At 36.3% G+C, this 17384-nt stretch overlaps 1 protein-coding gene across 4 annotated transcripts in view; it reads left to right on the top strand.

The window, feature by feature from the left end:
• Positions 1 to 17384, top strand: part of TLE1 (TLE family member 1, transcriptional corepressor) — a 72786-nt gene that overhangs the window by 33417 nt on the left and 21985 nt on the right. For 3 of the 4 annotated variants that reach the window (XM_054003249.1, XM_054003252.1, XM_054003250.1), the window contains exons 7-9: positions 5425 to 5629; positions 6357 to 6373; positions 14196 to 14312. In XM_054003249.1, the coding sequence (XP_053859224.1) occupies positions 5425 to 5629; positions 6357 to 6373; positions 14196 to 14312 (339 nt within the window). The remainder of the gene's footprint in view (positions 1 to 5424; positions 5630 to 6356; positions 6374 to 14195; positions 14313 to 17384) is intronic. The other variant, XM_054003251.1, reaches the window with a different exon arrangement.

A 17384-nucleotide genomic window follows, 5' to 3' on the forward strand; every position in this document is an offset into this window, starting at 1 on the left:
TTTGTGTGGTGATGTTATCAAGGAAAAAGAAACATGTAGAAGCATCGAGAAGGAAACATGACAGCTGCTGCCAAAGCAAAACTGGGAAATGGAGCAGTAAGCAGTGCATATTTGGTATTTCATAAATAAATCTGTTTACCTATGATAGAAAGGTTTGGATTGGAAGAAACATTCAAAGATCAAATCAAACCCCTCTGCCATGGGACAGGAACATCTTCCACGAGACAGGTTGCCCAAAATCCCATCCAGCCTTGACTTTGAGTACTTCCAGGGATGAGGCATCCAGTGTCTCACCAGCCACAACATAAAAGTTTTGTCATTGTGTCCAATGTAAACTTACCACCTTTCACTGTAAAGCCACAAGCCTTGTTCTGTAGCTACAGACCATGGTAAAAATTTTCTTACAGACCCACTTTGTATATAAAGATCAAAGGAAGGTCTTTTTGGAGCCTTCAGGCTAAAGAAACTCAACTTTGTCTTTTTTACTTAGGAAAGGTGTTCCAACCCTCTCGGATAATTTTTGTGGGCCTTCTTTGAACCTGCTGTAGCAGGTTAATGTCTTTCTTGCACAGTAGACCCCAGAGCAGGGCATGGTACTCCAGTAAGCATCTCATGATGTAGAGGGAAGAAAAGGAACAGAACCACTTCCTTTGACCTACTGGCCAAATTATTTTGATGCAGCCCAGTATACAGTTGGCTTTCTAGGATGCAGATGCACTAATCCGATGATTTATCTTCTAGCACCTGCCAGTCCTTTACAGCAGGCCCATTCCCAAGCCCTTCATCCCCCAGTCTAGGAATTGTCACAGCTCAGGTGCCAGACATTGTGTTTGGCCCTTTGGAGCATCTTGAGAACTTCATGAGATGGTCCCACTTCTCAGGCCTGTCAAAGTCCATCTCGATGTCACCCCTTAAGTGAATCAATTGCACTGCACGGCTTGGTGTCATCTGCAAACTTGCAGAAGGCACAGTCAGTCCCGTTTCCTGTGTTATTGATGAAGGTCTTGCGTAGTGTTGGTCACATTTTATGCTTCTGAGGGACACCGCTTATTGCTGTTTTCCACAGAGGTGTGAAACCATTGACTCTTCAGGTTTAGTTTCATTGACGCTTCGGATGCAGTCATCCATCCAGTTCCTCATCCATGTAATAATCCATCCTTCAATTAACTATTTCTTTGAGTGGCAAGAATTTTGTGAGGGGCCATATCAAAGACATGCCTCAAAGAAGCCATAAGTAGATGGTATCTTTTACTCTTCCCATGTCCATGGATATAGTCATTTTGTAGAAGAATGTGAATATGTTCTTCCAAGTGATTGTTGTCCTGAAATATGTTCTACCCTATAGCTGAAATAATCTTTGGAAGGTACTTATAGAAATTTAAATGTAAGTATTAATTAACAGCTTAGAGTGTCTATTGAGTTTCCTCCTGCCAAATTTGACTGCTGGTACTGTGGTTTGTACATACAGGGCTTTTGGTTTTTTTAGGATGAGGGGAAAAAATGGGATGTGACAGGAGCATAGGCTTGAGTTACTTCCTTTTTTGAAAGGTTGTATTTGCAATACTGGTTTTAAGAATACCTTTAAAATTGTTAGGAGGTGCTTGCTCAGAAACAGTAACACTGTTTTTTATATGCCAAGTTTTGGGTCTTTATGGTTTAGTTATGGAGACACCGGGAAATAAAAACCTGAGGCAATAAAACCTACATCTAAACAGTACAGTAATATATATGAGTTTGTAATTCCTTTTCTCCCTTTGCAAATATTAAGAACTTCTGAGTTTGCAACGAAATGGTGGGTGAACTACAGATATTTTTAAAATCACTGCTGTGGCTAATTATCTTAAGTGCAGTCACTTAAGTATGCATCATTGTGCTCTTCTCTACCTTCCCACTTTCCTCTGAAAGTGGACACAGCCTTTGCTCTGCAAGTAATGATAATAATTGGTACTAAGACAGACCTGCTACTCATCCTTTTTTGAGCACATTTCTTATGGCAGATGTCTAGTTTTTAATTAACTGCTAATGAACATGCCTAGTAGACCATGATACTGCTGCCAGCCTACTCCATTTTATATCTCACTGCTGCTAAGCTCTTAAAAGGTTACAGAGCAGGCATTAGTGTCTTTGAAGTGATGGGAAAGTGATTATATGCATAACATAATTGTTTGTAGGAACTATAGCAAATGTTTAGTTACTAAATGCATCTGGTGAACATTGCTGTTATCCCTCCCCCTGGTCTTTATTTTCTTCCTTTGTGTGCAGTACATATTCCTTTTATCCCTTCTACAAAGATAATACAATATGCTTTTAAAAATTAAAGCTTTTTAAATAAAACAAATATGAACTTCTGGAAAAGATCATCTTTATGGATGATCCCTCGTCTCTTAGGGAGAACTTCAAACCTGTTATGAATAAATAACACATAAGAAATAAATCAGGATTTGAAAGACCTGAACAGCAATGCACATCAGATAATAAACATGAAATCATGACATAACTTTGGTGACTTAAAAGACCATGATCAGTGTTTCAGTTTTTCAGTTTTAAGTCAGCTTCATGTGCCATATTTATGGATCTTTGCGTACCATGCCTGTAAGTAACCATCTGCAAAGCTACAAAAATGTGCAGAGCAGCTTTGCAATGCACTTGCAGCTCTCACACCACACCTTGCCCATTGCTCCCCACTATTTGTGTGCAATACCACCAGTGAGCACAGGACACAACCCTTCCACTCTCAGCTTCAGAACCTTTTATAGAGCATTAATCTGTTCCTCATTTCTCAGACTTCCATAATGTGTGGTATGTAGGCTACAAACCAGAGCCAGGGAAATGGTAGGTAACGTGCCCCTAACATTTCTTAAAATGTTAACCTGTGCTTCCTGAAATCAAGTGGGTTAACTTGTTTGTTAATTAAACCAAGCAGGAGAAAGATGAGTAAGGGTTATCTTCGTACACTTCGCAAATGGTAGGGACAAGAATGGAAACAATTTAACTCATGTTCCCTGTTTCAACCTTTCAGTGGGCAATCTGCAAAAGAAGCTAGTTTGAGCTTATTGTTGGAGAAGGGAGGAGGCTTTTCTCCATGAAACCAGTTTGGAAGGAATAAATAACTTTTTATTCTTAGGCAGTTGCACACAAAACTAGGTAATATGGGGTGATAGTGCAGCTGGGGACAAGTAAGACTGATGCCAGAAATGCTGCACAGTACTGCTGATTGAAGTTGCCTCAGAGCTAGAGTGCAGATGACTGACCTGGCTGAAATGGTCAGTGAGGAAGGAGGTGAAAAAATCACCATCTCTGAGAGAGACTGCCAAAATAACAGGTTATCATCTGTTTTGAGGAAATGTGCTGGAAACTACTGAAGTCTTGGTTAAGTGTGGAGAGGGATGTCATATTGTTCTTTAGAGGCTGGATTCAAAAAACAAGCAAAACCCCCAAACCAAACCTCTGCAGTCCTGTCAGACCTTACAGTGCTCCTTACTGATAGTTCTTCAGTTAAGTGAAGCTTCATTAGCAAAAACTGATTGATACTGTAGAAAATGGTCTACTGTGTTAACTGCTTTAAGATTAAAATGATTCCTAATGCTTCCTTCAAAATGTTGCCTTCTGTAAACACATTAAATTAGAAGAATAAGTTCCCTTTTACCTTGTTTTCTAAACATATTGAAAAGGGTGATGATCAGATGTATGTTTTGAAGTGTAGACTAGCATGGCTTTTTATGCAGCATTCAAAAATATATTCCTGATATGTGGTGTGAGAAAGATTTGGTAAATCTGTGGCTTTATAGAATTGACTGTGGTAGAATTGTGGTAAATTTAAAGATTGCATTGTAATTCAAAATAAGTAAATGATTGCTGCATGACAGTTGGGACAGCAGAAAAGTGAAAAATTAGCAAGTGCAGTGTAGAGTTCTTGAATGTCAGCCCCTGTGTCTGCATAATTTTATAAACAGCTCAAGGCATGTCTTGGGATGGGATTAAAGTAAAAGTGGCGTTCAGTAGTAATATATATAAATAGTAATAAGTAAATTCATTCATATGCCAGCAGATGTTGTACAGTTATTGTTGACAGGTTGTCTTGAAAAGACTTCACACCTAAAGAAATAGATAAAATATTTCTGTGTTTTTTGAGTTCAGTTTTTTTGGTACAATGGGTGAAATATTGTAAGCTGCAATCCAGGTATGATTTCAGTAGCTGCCACTAGTACCGTAAAAATTTTATATGTTATTACAGGACCACTAGCATTCACCTGGTCAAACTTGAGTTCATCCTGTTCAGACATATGTTTATTTGTCTCCTTTTCGATCCCATGAATTGGATGGCACTCTAGCTTTTTCCTGGTATCTTCCTTGAACAGAGGGATAGTAGAGAGTGGCCAAGGTGGAGAGAATTGTTCTGTCTTCTATTCATATGCCCAGACAGAAGGAAGCAGGAGAGAGAGGCAGAATACCTGTTAACCTGAAGCAGATTATGGGAGCTATGACTAAACTAAAGATGCTTTTGAAGCTTCATTTTCTAAAAAAAAAAAAATTGTGCTAAGCATTTTAGGCAAATTAAATGGATAGCTGAACTTGGTAAACATTAATAAAACCATGGAAGCTTTAACTAGAAAATATTTTAATATTTAAACTATGGGTAAGACATGTAAAATAATGTAAAAACTGTTTCTAAAATTACTTACAGATTATTTTAGCAGATTGGTGACAGGGTTGTATGTCCATTCATTATGATTTTGATCTTCCTAGCTTCTTTTAAAACAGGTATTCATTAATACCATGTTTCTTGTTGAGAATTCCGTGCCATCTAAAATACCTGGATTTTCAGCTCAAAGCTGGCTCCTAAACAGAGTGTTAAGTCATGAATAATTTCCCCTCTTTCCCTTAAAAACCTTGGCTAGAATAAAATGCAAATTAAATTTCACTAAATATGAAATTCATAATGTCTTTTACATTCTTGAATATTCAGGATAGAAAGGCACTTGCTGCTTCCAAACTGAGAGAAGAGAGGGATGTGAATTTAAATTAATCTTGCCCCTGGAACTTTTTTTTTTCAGAGCAGTGATACAACTTTCTCTAAAAAGGGAAAGGTGTTTGATTATTCTGCTGCTGTTCTTTGTTGCCAGAGATGCTGTGGCAGGCAGTAGCTGCCCAAAACAACCTATAGTTGCTGAACTTATGTATCAGGCTGCAAAACAAGTATTCAGCTAGTTTTTCTGGGACGTGAGCAGAGTTTTTCTTCAGACAGCATGATACAATGCAGTGTATATAGTGTGGTGGGTTATAGTGGGGCTAGATTAAGAGGAAGCAAATAAATGTCAAAATTCCACTATAGATTCTCGATAATTAACCAAACTTCTGCCTTATCCTTCCCAAACTATGTGCTGTACATTGTTCTTCTGGGGATGATGATACCGCTGGGAACAGCAGCAGCAGTTGCAGGCTCAGCATCTCTCCCATGGCCATGGACCTCCAGTGCCTCTAACGCCGCATCCATCAGGACTTCAGCCTCCAGGAATCCCTCCACTTGGAAGCAGTGCTGGCCTTCTTGCCCTCTCCAGTGCTTTGGGTGGGCAGTCTCATTTGGCAATAAAAGATGACAAGAAGCATCACGATGCAGACCACCACAGAGGTGAGAGGCATGGCAGGCCTGATTAGGACATTGTCAAATTTGCGCATTGCTGCAAATTATGTGCATCTCTAAAGAATTCAAGTTATATAGAATGAAAAAAACTGTTGGCAAACTTTAAAATGTCTGCATATAAACCACTGAAGCAAAATTCAGCTTGGAATTTTTCAATATTTTAAAGGGGATCACTAGGTGTCACCTGCTCTGTACTTTGCAGGGCCTTTTGACATCCTGGTAAATGTTTAGTTGTAATAGCAGTGGCCTGCACCATATTGTGGAAAATTGTTAAACTGCATAATGGTGATTTTTTTCAAAGAAAGTAATGTTGTTAAATGGGTGGGTGGGAAGGTAGGGGGAACAAGAATTTAAATTTTGAAGTAAATGTGTTCAAGATTTAGATAATTGCATCTGTTAAGTTTCATAAGCTTAAATTCTAGTACTCATATTGGGCAAAATTGCACTTGACTAATTTTTGAAAAGAAAATAATTTATTCTGTCATGAAATAAAACTAGCCTTTGTGTATGGTTAAACTGTAAATCATGTTTACAAAATACTGTAATTTTCAGGAAATCACTGTATTAGGAATGTGCAATGACTTATATAAATAAAAGCCATTTTAAAACTGTTTGTGGCTTGTGTTCTAATTTTTTTCCCCCCTTTTTTATTTCTGTTCTTGCCTCTGTGTCTGAACGGGCTTGTCTGTCCATTTCTTGGTTACTGCGGGAGCAGACAGAGAGCCAGGCACAGTAAGTACCAACATTCCTGCTAATGTTTCCGTTTCCAATAATGTAATAATCAGAAGATGTGCTGTTTGTCTGTTTTGTCTTCCTTTTAGTTATTTTCATTATGCAAGGCATATGTGTTTTCTGTTAAGATATGTCTTGGTTTATGCAGAACACCAGATCATTTGTTTGATGGACTGTATGAAGGAGTCTTGTTTCTGAGCAGAATGCTTTTAGGTAAACTTGAACTTTAGCTTGTTTGTTGAAGGCAGAAAGGGGGCATGAAGCTGCAAATGAAAAAGGATGTTGCAAATACAGCATTTTTAGTCCAGAGTTAAGATTTTTAGTCTCTAGGATTTTCAGGTATTAGAATTGGAGAACAGGTGAGAAATTTAAATGTGAGAATTTTAAATGTGTCATTATGGTGTTTGGCCCTAGGAGTTTTTTTTAACTGCATCTGTTTAAGCCATACTAATGTTTTTACTGCTTAATTTGTGCTTCAGGTATAACTCCTAAGTGATACTTTTTTCCCTGTAGACATAAGCTGTAATAGAATTGGCCTTGTCTGAAAAGCCCTCTAAAGAACTACTTGCTGTTTTATATGCTGTTGTGTTTTGAGTGATATTGCTGTATTAATCTGTTAGAGATGGTCATGTGCAACTTAAGTAATAAAGCTCATTCTGTTTGTTTATGTCAGAGGTGAATTTGGGCTCTATTTTGTTCCTTTTCTCAATTACAAAATACAATAACTAGTAAAAGTTATTTGACAGATAGCTGTACAGTACTAAACGTCTGACGTTTATTGCTGCTTATTTAATAAATATACAAGGTTTGCTTGACAGTTATTTAGTGGAAACTATCTGCGTATCTTTTGCAGCAGTCTTTTGTTTTAGATTACTAAGCAAGAAGCATTCATTTCAGCTTGCTCAATGTTAGTGGTCACAGCGTATCTGCAGAAATAATTTTAAGCTGGGTTTTTATGAAGTCCCTGACTTATTAAGGGCTTATTGCTCTGTGTGGGACATACCTCTTTGAGTGCTGTTAGATGACTGCAGGAATCCCTAGCTAGTGATGGCTCTGTGTTTTGATTTGATTGTTACGTTTCCTGTCCTTGCCCTGGTGCCAGCTTCCCCTGCCCTGTCCGTCATGTAATTTGGTTTAATTAATTTTAATTTTAAGTAATTTTGGTCAAGGGTTTGAATTTAAGATCAGGTGCTTAGCATTGTGAAATTTGGACTCTGAATTACTTGTAGCTGAGAATAGTTCTTGCCTATGGAAGGAAAACTATCAAAAATTAAACCTCACTTTTGGGTAGTGGGAGAGTTGCAGGATCACTTGCTTAGTTCACTATAGATGTAAATTTTACTTAAACTATATAAAATTGTTGCTGCAGTTGCTACCGTATCCATATGTCTAACTGATGATTGCTTGCTTATTACTTGAAGCAGACTTTTTTTTATGCTGGTTTTATCAGTAATTAACTTTTTAATAATCTGAGGCTTCACATCATAAAGGAATTTTGCCATGTGGATATATTGAGTTTTGGATACTACACTATGGTCATTCTAGTTTTTTTTTTGTCTCAGTGCAGGATAATACTGCATAGCTAACTTAAACTTTAATAGCTGAATACAGGTGAACTTGAACTTAAAATTGTTTAAATACATTGTTCTATCAAAATCTTGACTTAACAGTAAAGGACACCTTCAGTGAAAAAATAATTCAAGAGATAGTTAAGTTCAATTCTGTGGCTAAAATGATCAGCTGGAAATTATGGGCTCTTCAAACTTCTCTAGTTCTCTTGTATTTTTAATTGAATTTTCTTTTAATGTAAAATATATTTTTAAGGATAATAGGAAATTGGTCCCAAGTACACAAGTGATAGCAGCAGGTCTGTTTGGTTATTATGTGTGGTTGAAATCACTTTATAACATCTGGATCATCAAGATAAAATCAATTTGATTTTCAGAATAACAATTTAAAAGTAATGGTGCTGCTAAAAATCCTGACAGGCATGCTTTCATTATCCAAGACACCAAACCCCAGGCTGTTTGTAAGTTACCTAAATTCACCATGATGTTTGGTGTTTCTGTGCAGTTCTACAGTATGATTTCCATCAAATATGTCTAGCATGACCTTCAGGCACTATCAATAGAAGCTAACAGTTCAAAATGTCAGTTTGAAAAGTTAAAATTTAGCGCATGTCTATGGGATTTTAAATTGAGTTTTTGTGACATAACTTTGGGTTAAAGTGTACTGTGACAGATTGTAGTATATTAATTTTTAAATTAGATGTGGGTTTTTTTTAAAGTCTCCTTAGATAAGCAGTAATGAGCTTTTATGTGTTGTATGTGTAGAAATACACCAAAATTAGTGAAATTCTTGTATTTATAAATTAATACAGACATGGTTTCATTGTTTTTTATTTTGACCAGTTTAACTACTTCTGTTATATCAAGGTCTACATTTTTCTTTTATATATTAGCTCAAGTTCCAGAAAGTAAAATGAAGAAAAGTTTTTTGGTAAATGCATGTTTGTGTAATGAGTAACATATAAATTAGTAATAATAGTATACTTCCTACATGAATGCTAAAACTATGTTGTCAGATTTAAATTGCATGCCTACTGGGTTATGGCTGGTGGGTTTTGGCTGATTTATCTCTTAACCATACCAAACTGGGTCGTGTTATTGTGCAAATGCAGGCATCCTTCCAATGTGGCAAATTCTGGCTGCGGGTAGTGAAGCCAGGCAAAAGAAGCAAGTTTTGCAACTGAAACTGAAAGTTTTGAGAGATATCAATATAAAAGAACTTTGATATCTGCATTGTTTTCTTTAGGAAACATACTTGCAGCAGTTTTCAAACTCGTAGGTGTTCATTTATCACTTGTCTTCCCACTGTTCTATTATCCTGTTTGGACAGCACAGAAATGAAAATGCACTCTGTTTTAACAGAAGTAATTTCCAGCCAGTTAAGTCTTATTTCATTGTGTGCTTAGCATTCACATTAGTTGGTATTTATCTTTTGTTCTCATGAAAAATACTGAGCTTCCTAGGTCCTAAGACCTAGGAAGTATTAATACATTTTCCCAGACATTTTTTTGCCTTCATTGTTGTGTAAATATTGCTATTGTTTTGTAAAGCAAATGCTCTTTTCCTACAGTAGGAAAATATTCTGTACCCTGAGCTCTCTATCCTATTCTTCACCTCCCAGTCTTGGAGAAGGTGGACATGAACAACTGAGTACTACTTTTTGGAAGATATTATGTGCAAGCTGTTTTTGTTTTGTGTTTTAATTCTTTTAATGGGGAGAAGAAAGTCACAGAAATTGTTATATGGAAGTTTAGAGTGCTGATCAGCATACCACAAGTTTGTTCCTTGGACTTTTTGAAGAAAGAATGGCTCCAGAGGTTGCTCATGTGTAAGAGCTCTGGGTTGCTATGTTGCAGTTTAGTTTGTAGTTGGTAGAAGGCAGCATAAGGTTGATGACAAAGGACAATGGGATTGAGGTGGTCTGGTAAAAATTTTTATGGATACCTTGATTTTGATGAACAGTAGCTCGAAAATACTGTAATCAACTTATTCCTTGTAATGTCTTCTGATTATAAAATCAATATAAATTAAAATGGTGCTTGAAAAAAAGGTGAGCTCAAGTAGCTTTCCATCAGGAGTAATTTGACACAAAACCTACTGACGTCATAAGTCAGCTTTTGGGTTTTTGACATGCATGTTTGCAATAAGCATATTGAACAAATTGAAGTTAATGATTCTGGAGTAGAATTGCTTTGAGTGCAATCTTCTTTTGCCTATCTGGGGGATATTAAAGTCCATCTTCCAGCATTTACTGTATTCCTGTCAGTGAGTCCTAACAAAGAGCAACTGATGTTTTGGGTGTAGTTGTTAGACTTGATCCTGTTTTGCCTACTCAGCAAGGAATTGCACCTGTTCCTGTCTATCTGTGCATATCTGTAGATAGCACTTGTGTGTGGTGCAGTGGCAGGGCAGAGATCCCGAGCATGGTTAAATAAAATAAACACAGAGGCTCTACTGAGCACAGCAGGCAAGCCCAAGTTGTTAGCTGTGGTAACTGGCTGTGATGGCTGGTGGCTGTCCTTGGCATGGATGTACAGCAAATCAGGGAATGACCAAGCACAGAGCAAGCTTGTGTGTGGGCACATCTTTGGGGAAAAGGGGAGCGAGAGGACTAAGGAACCCAGCACTAGAGAACATCTTAATTGGGACCAGGTGCAGTTGAACTATGTGCACAGATGTAACGTAAATACTATTATTTAATTGATGTAATGATCAGCATAAAGTCAGTTGTCAGTTCTCTGTATACTATTCTGTATGAATTGTCTGTGCTGTATTATAAGTGGGATAATGGGATAAATGAGATAACTCTCAGCCTGTACCTCTGGCACACATAGTTGAGGTTTGGAAGTGGTTCCTGTGGGGAGTAGTGTGGCAGTCAAAGAGGTGCATTTGAATAATGTGCATTATATTCCTAGTAGGGAACCTACCTTCTTTCTGTGCATCAGGACTAGGTTTTTGTTTCACATTTGCCGTCTGGTGGTTTCAGTATTTACCTTTTGCTGGCAGCAGACTTGCTTTAGGATCACAAGTTGCTTGTTGTACAACATTTATGCGGTCTGGTAATTCTGACAGGAGAACACATAAAACTTGCTCTGATCTGAGCTTCATGATTTGTAAATGTTGCATTGGTAATCCTAAATAAACTGAACTCTTAAGAATGAAAGGAGTATCCTCAGTCATTTATCTAATCTCTTGAAATTAAGACAAAATAAAAATTGGTGTTGTGCAGTTTCTCTTTAGGATAAAAACTATGCCTGTATATTTATCTTTTTGCCCTTTTTGCATAAGCTTAATCATTATTGAAGATCTATCCCCAGCTGAAAATTTCTGTAGAGTTATTTAAAAAAACTATAGCCAAATTAAAAATTCTTGTTACGCTTTTGAAAATAAGTCACTTGTTAGTAGACCTAGTTAGGAGAACTAAACAGATTACTCTTCTAAATAGAAGATAAGAAAACTAATGTTGTGAAGCTGTTGCTGCTGTCTTCTGGCTGACTCTGTTTGATACTGGACATACAGCAAGTATAAACTCTACCAGAGCTAAAATGAGGAAAGGTAGCTTTTAGTATGCTGTTCTCACTGTTCTCTGAACCTTAACATTACAAGGGTGAGAGATATTAATAGCCCAAAGCTTTTATGATCATCTCTTTACCAGTTCTTGTTTGTATTTTCATTTATTTAATTTGTTCTTCAGTGTTCTGGATTTACTGTTTGCACTATTTTAAAATATTTATATTTTCACATCATTAAATGAAATCTTACATATTTGGTAATTTGAGTTATGGTAGTAGTTTACAGTAGCAAGCTGTTTTTTCTTTATCTGATTTTAGTCACAGTTGTTAGAACTTTTTGAACTTCTTTGGGAAACAAAGCAGGAACTTCTTAAACTTTGAGTTTACTCATAGATTTTGCCATAAAAAGAGCACAATCTTATTTGCAATTTCTAATGTAACTGTTGGGATATGAGCTGCTCTACAACAGCTTCCTAGCATGAATGCTCTGATCACAGGGAACAGTGGTTTAAATTAATGTGGTAAGTCATAGAAAGGTTGTGTAAATATGACATGGTGGATATGTTTTGCAGAATAAGCTTGTGATATAATTACATGTTTGTGTGAGAAACATGCAGTCTTTTGGAGAAAAAAGAAATCTTATAATCTTTCTTTGGTGTTTAAGACACAGTGGGAGTTGGGATTTCATACGTCACAATTCACAGTTTTGAAATTCTACAAGACAAACAGTATAAAATATTGTCAACATTGTCTAGGTAGACTAAATTAAAAAAGAAAAACAAATCAGCTATTGTAGTTATGCCTATAGGTTGTCTAATTTTGCAAGCTGTAACTCCAAATAGCAGATTTGTTAAATTTTTTCCAGATGTTGCCTCTTTGCCACCTTTCTGCTATTCACACTTTTTTTTTTTTTTTAATTAAAGTGAGGAGCTAACTTTATTCTCTTTACTGCATTTGCTTTAATTGTTTTAATCTAAATTCTTCAGTAGAAAAATAGATATTTTTAGTTATTTTTATTAAGGAAATTATCTCTTAAACATAAGACTTTCTTCCTTAAGAGGAAGAAACCTCTGGTCAAGTTTTAATTGACATCTTGCTTCTTAAGATGTTTCTACTGCTACAAGCATGACGGATTTAACATTAAAATATTGAAATTAGTTTTTATGGTTTTCAGACTAGTGAATCCTTGAATTTGTGTGCATCTGGGAGGAGATAAGGGGTTAAATTCCAGATGTATTTGTCAAGGCAATTAGTTCAATGATCCAACAAGCCCACCTTTTAGCCACAAAACATTTTGGTAAAGACATTATTTTGAGCTTCTTTATACTGAATTTCAATAGACCCTCCTATATGCTTTATGTAAGCCCTTTGGCATTTGTTTAGCTTGAATAGTCATGCATAAAAGAGCTTAGAGTTGGCTTTAAAGTGCAGCTTCTGAATTACGAAAAAGAGGATTCAGATTGCCTTATGTACCCTGTTTCCTTGTCCTTCTCCTTGGGGCTAAACATTTGTGTCTAAGCAAAACTATCTTGATGTCTTCAGGTTTTAAAGGGGAAGCTATTCAGTGCACAGTTCACTGGCTATTTGTATGAGTTTATGATACATTACAAGTAAACATCTCTGTCTCTTGGGTAGATCTAAATATGTCCTTTGAGGGTTTACACTGAAGTTAATGTTGGTATTAGACTTCTCTCTTGAGAGAGATACGTGTATGGGTGTAAATACGTGTTTACTTATATATTTATGTGAGCCTATATTTATTTATCTAAGCATGTACTTGGCTTTTAGGATCTAAGCTTACCAGTTCTTTGTGAAAGGAGATTTTTTCTCAACCCATTCAGTATTGTTCACAGCATTAACACATCAGTGAACAAATTGCCCTCTTGCATATGCTAATCCTGCACTTAAAAGAACTCATTGTAACACATTTTAATGCTTTAGCTGGAACTGAGATGGAGATGGGAATCTGGAATCACAGGCATATCAAATTGTCATGTGACTGAAAAATGTCTAAAATGCTCTTTGGGTCAACAGTTTGTTCTTAGCATAATTTAGCATGAATGAAAGCAGTCCATGTAGTTTGAGGAAAAGATTAGTCTTTGCTTTTGTCTTTTGTGTGCCTGTGTTGGCCTCTGTTTTTTTCAGATCAAGTCTGATTAAGCAACACTTTAGCCTTAATTTCACACTAGTAGTGAATGTTATGCTGGAAGTAAAAATATTTGATCTTTGTTTGCAATACGTTTGTTGAAAGAATCCAATTGGAGTTTACTCCAGCTAACAATTGATTACTGCATAACTGTATTCAGCATATACTTTTTGTCAAAGCTTCTTCTATTTATGGTGTTCTAAAAGTGACTGATAAATCAGATTGTGTAGTAAATATTTTTTATTATATGTAATCTGAACATTAAAAAAATAATAAAATCGGTTTTACTTGCTCATGAATAAACTGCAAGCCAGCTTCTTCTAAACAATCCATTCAGTTGAATTAATTAGTTAAATAGATGGTGACTGACAAGTGAACTAAACTTTTGATAAGTTGAACAATGAAAAGCCAAGCTTCTTAGAATTCATGAAGCTGTACATGTTTGCCTGGAGGACTTTGTTTTGAATTAAATTGAATTAAATGACTAAGTACATATCACTTTTCTAAAATATCTATCATATCAATTTGAGTTTTTAGGAATATATGGAGGAATCCTAAAGGGAATTTTTGATTGACCTTGTTTTTTGTCTTTACAGAGTAATTCTCTGTTGGTCCCCGACAGTCTACGAAGCACAGATAAACGCAGGAATGGCCCTGACTATGCCAATGACATCAAAAAGAGAAAGGTGGATGATAAGGATTCCAGCCACTATGTAAGCAAATCTGTGTCAAGGAAATGATTAATTTATTTGCACATACTGTGCTTCTTTGAGGAGTAAAAGAGCTGTGAAGAACGAGGCAACTTTTGAATGGCTGAAGTAGTACATGAATATATGTGCCAGAGAGGCACAAGATTCAGATTTTGGGAAGAGTAGTGACTCAGTAGTTTGGGATATTGTGAAGTAATAGCCCTCAACTGGAGTAGCTGTTTGGGATTCACGTGTGCTCTGGGGCATTTTTCAGAGTTTGAGTGACATTCTTTCTGGACTCCTCAAGAAAAACTGCAGGTTTGTTTGAAATGGAGGATTTTGTTATTGAGAGGAGTTTGGTAAATTTTAATGATAAGTAGTTATTACCATGCTGAGTTATAATTACCATTACAAATTGCATATGCTGTCAAGCTGTACCAACCTACTGAATTTTACTTCTGGCTGATGAGGCAATTTCAGCAGAAAGCAAATTGAAATACTGCAAGTTCAGAGATTTGTGTTCTGCATTTTTAACTAGCTTGCTTGTTGCTTGGCTTTTAAGAGACACTTCAGTGCAACAATGTGTGCGAACATCAGAGGGTTCACATAGGCTTTTGACTTAAAGCCTAAATTCTCAGCCAAAACACAGGATGGTACTTAAACAGGCCTAAGAGACTTGGACTGGTTTGAGAGAGTACTGAAAAGCAACATTCAAATTTATTAGAACATACTGTACTTTGATATACCAATAATGTGGCAAATTGTCTGGTTTATGTGATTCAGATCACTAATTAGTTCTTGGTTACTGAAACCCAAGAGAAAATTAGGTGCCATATTATTTTCTCAGTATTTGGAAGGGTAATTTTAATTTCTCTCCACTTGGATAATATCTTTGAGCAGCTATTAGATATTTTTGTGCTGTTAATGGTTTTACAAGTTGTATTTCCACCACTTTCTAATTATAATGTTTTAATTACAGAAGGGTTTGGCAAACTTCCTCATGTTACTATCTCAGCTTTAAGGATTTGATACTCTATTGGCATTTTTCATTTTAAATATTTGGAGATTAACCATTCTTAAGCTATGCTTAATATAAAAAGGAAGAAAAAGTTTAACTTTTTTGTCTTGTGTTTCTACCGTAAAGAAATGTAAAGGATGCCATTGCACAGTAGAAGCAGTTTTTAATCCACATTTTAAGTATGTTTCTGCCCTCTGTTTGTTTGAAATGGATTTTACAACTAAAGGCAGCATCAAATTAAAAAATGGAGTAAAGCAAGGATATTTGAAAGTTCCAGATTTATTCTGATCTTGAAGATGTTTTTTTTGAAGGTCCATCAATTAAGCAAATACAGATCTGCTGATTTTGAGCTTATTTTAGAGGAATCCTTTGTAGGGACAAGGAAATACTGCTTGTGTCAGAAGGGACATAAATGAGTTGTAGGACCTGTAGCTTTTGGAATAAGAATAAAAAGTTAATTTTTTCCCCCTTTTTAACTTTTGACTAATTTTCATATTAGTACCTACCTATTTTCAGTGCATGAATTTATTAGTGAGGAGACTCTCTGATATTAGTAGAAGTTACTGGAGATGCCTTTGATAGTCCCAGGAAGTTTCAATTTATTAAGATGACGAAGTTGCTAGGGTTCACTTAAACATAGCATTGCAACTAATTTTGTCCTCCTTCAGAGGGGCGTTTCTGGCAAACAAGTGTCCCTTCTCCCACAGTATTCCACATTCTCCCACCTGTTCTAGCACTCTGGGTTCTTCATACTTCTCAAGAGGTGGCAGATAAACTGAGCTAAATCTTCCCTGTCCTTTGTTTTCACCTTTTGATTGCATAGCTTCCTGAGTAGCAAATAGAGTGACCATTCTGTGTCCAGTGGCGCTCTTGGATCCCTACTACGTTTGTGTTATTTCTTGGAGCAAAATTCAGCTGTTAACAGAAGGGAAGGGTTGAAACTACCTATTGGTTAGGGAGTATTTTTCAGTTGGATTTTGGGTTTTTTTTTTTTTTGGTTGGTTGATTGGTTGGTTTTGGGTTCTTTGGTTGATTGGTTTTGGGTGGCTTGGTTTTGTTGTTGTTGGTTTTTTTTTTTTTTTTTTTTAAAGCACTGTGGCCTGAAGTGAGAGAAAGTATTTAGTGTTATGTGTGAAAGCTCAGTCACTTTGAAAGCAAGAGATGGAGGACAGTTGAGCAATCTTGTATGTCTGGTTTGTTTGCGTAGAAGCTTTTTAACTAAAAGTACTTTTATTGGAAATATCAAACTTGCTCCCACAAAAATTTAAAGTTTTGACATTCACTTCATTTCTTTGTTTGATTTTGAGTCAAGACTTGCCTTCTGATTGAAACACTCTGGGGTGCTGTGGAAATCACTAGACCTCTGTATCAGAGTGTGTCTGCTGGGGCATCCTGGCCTCTGTTGGAGAGAGGGACCAGGAAGCACTCCAGTAACAGCAATCATTAGTAGACTAGCTCAGGTGAATATCAGTCTAAATGAAACAGTCAAAATGCAGTTTGACTGCATTAGAATATTTCTGTCTTGGATCATCCAAGTAATTTGCTTTTCTTGGGCAGAAATGTTGAAATTCCTTGGTATTTCTGAAGTTTTTTCTTCCCAGAACTTTTGATTGCAAAACTTGTCTTTCTGAAAAAAAGGGGGGAAATGGTACTATCACTTTAAGGAAGATGATTCATCAAACATGCCAAAAAGCTTCATTTTTCTGAAATACGTTTTTTGGTGTTTTTCCAGGTATGCACAAACAATACTTTCTCTAAATTAACACAAGATTAGTGTATGAACAGAGTACCTTTCTCTTTTAGGAGTAGTGATAACACTGTTTGTTATGGTAATAAAGGAGAGGTTTTGGACCATCTTGCACTGGTAGTGAGATCCCCATTTTTCAAATAGTTCTACCTTACTTGCGTTTTACTATTACAGCAGAAATAAGGTGTTGTGTTTCTGTTTTAATTATTCTCCCTACTGCTAATAACTTAATGAAAGGCTGTTTGTTTTTTGTTTAGGAAAAACAAAAAATGTCTGAGTAGATGCGTAGTCTTTCTGTCTGGGCTCTTATTGCACTAATTTAAATGAACAC

Source organism: Vidua macroura, chromosome Z (assembly GCF_024509145.1).
Source record: "Vidua macroura isolate BioBank_ID:100142 chromosome Z, ASM2450914v1, whole genome shotgun sequence".
NCBI classification, from domain to species: domain Eukaryota; kingdom Metazoa; phylum Chordata; class Aves; order Passeriformes; family Viduidae; genus Vidua; species Vidua macroura.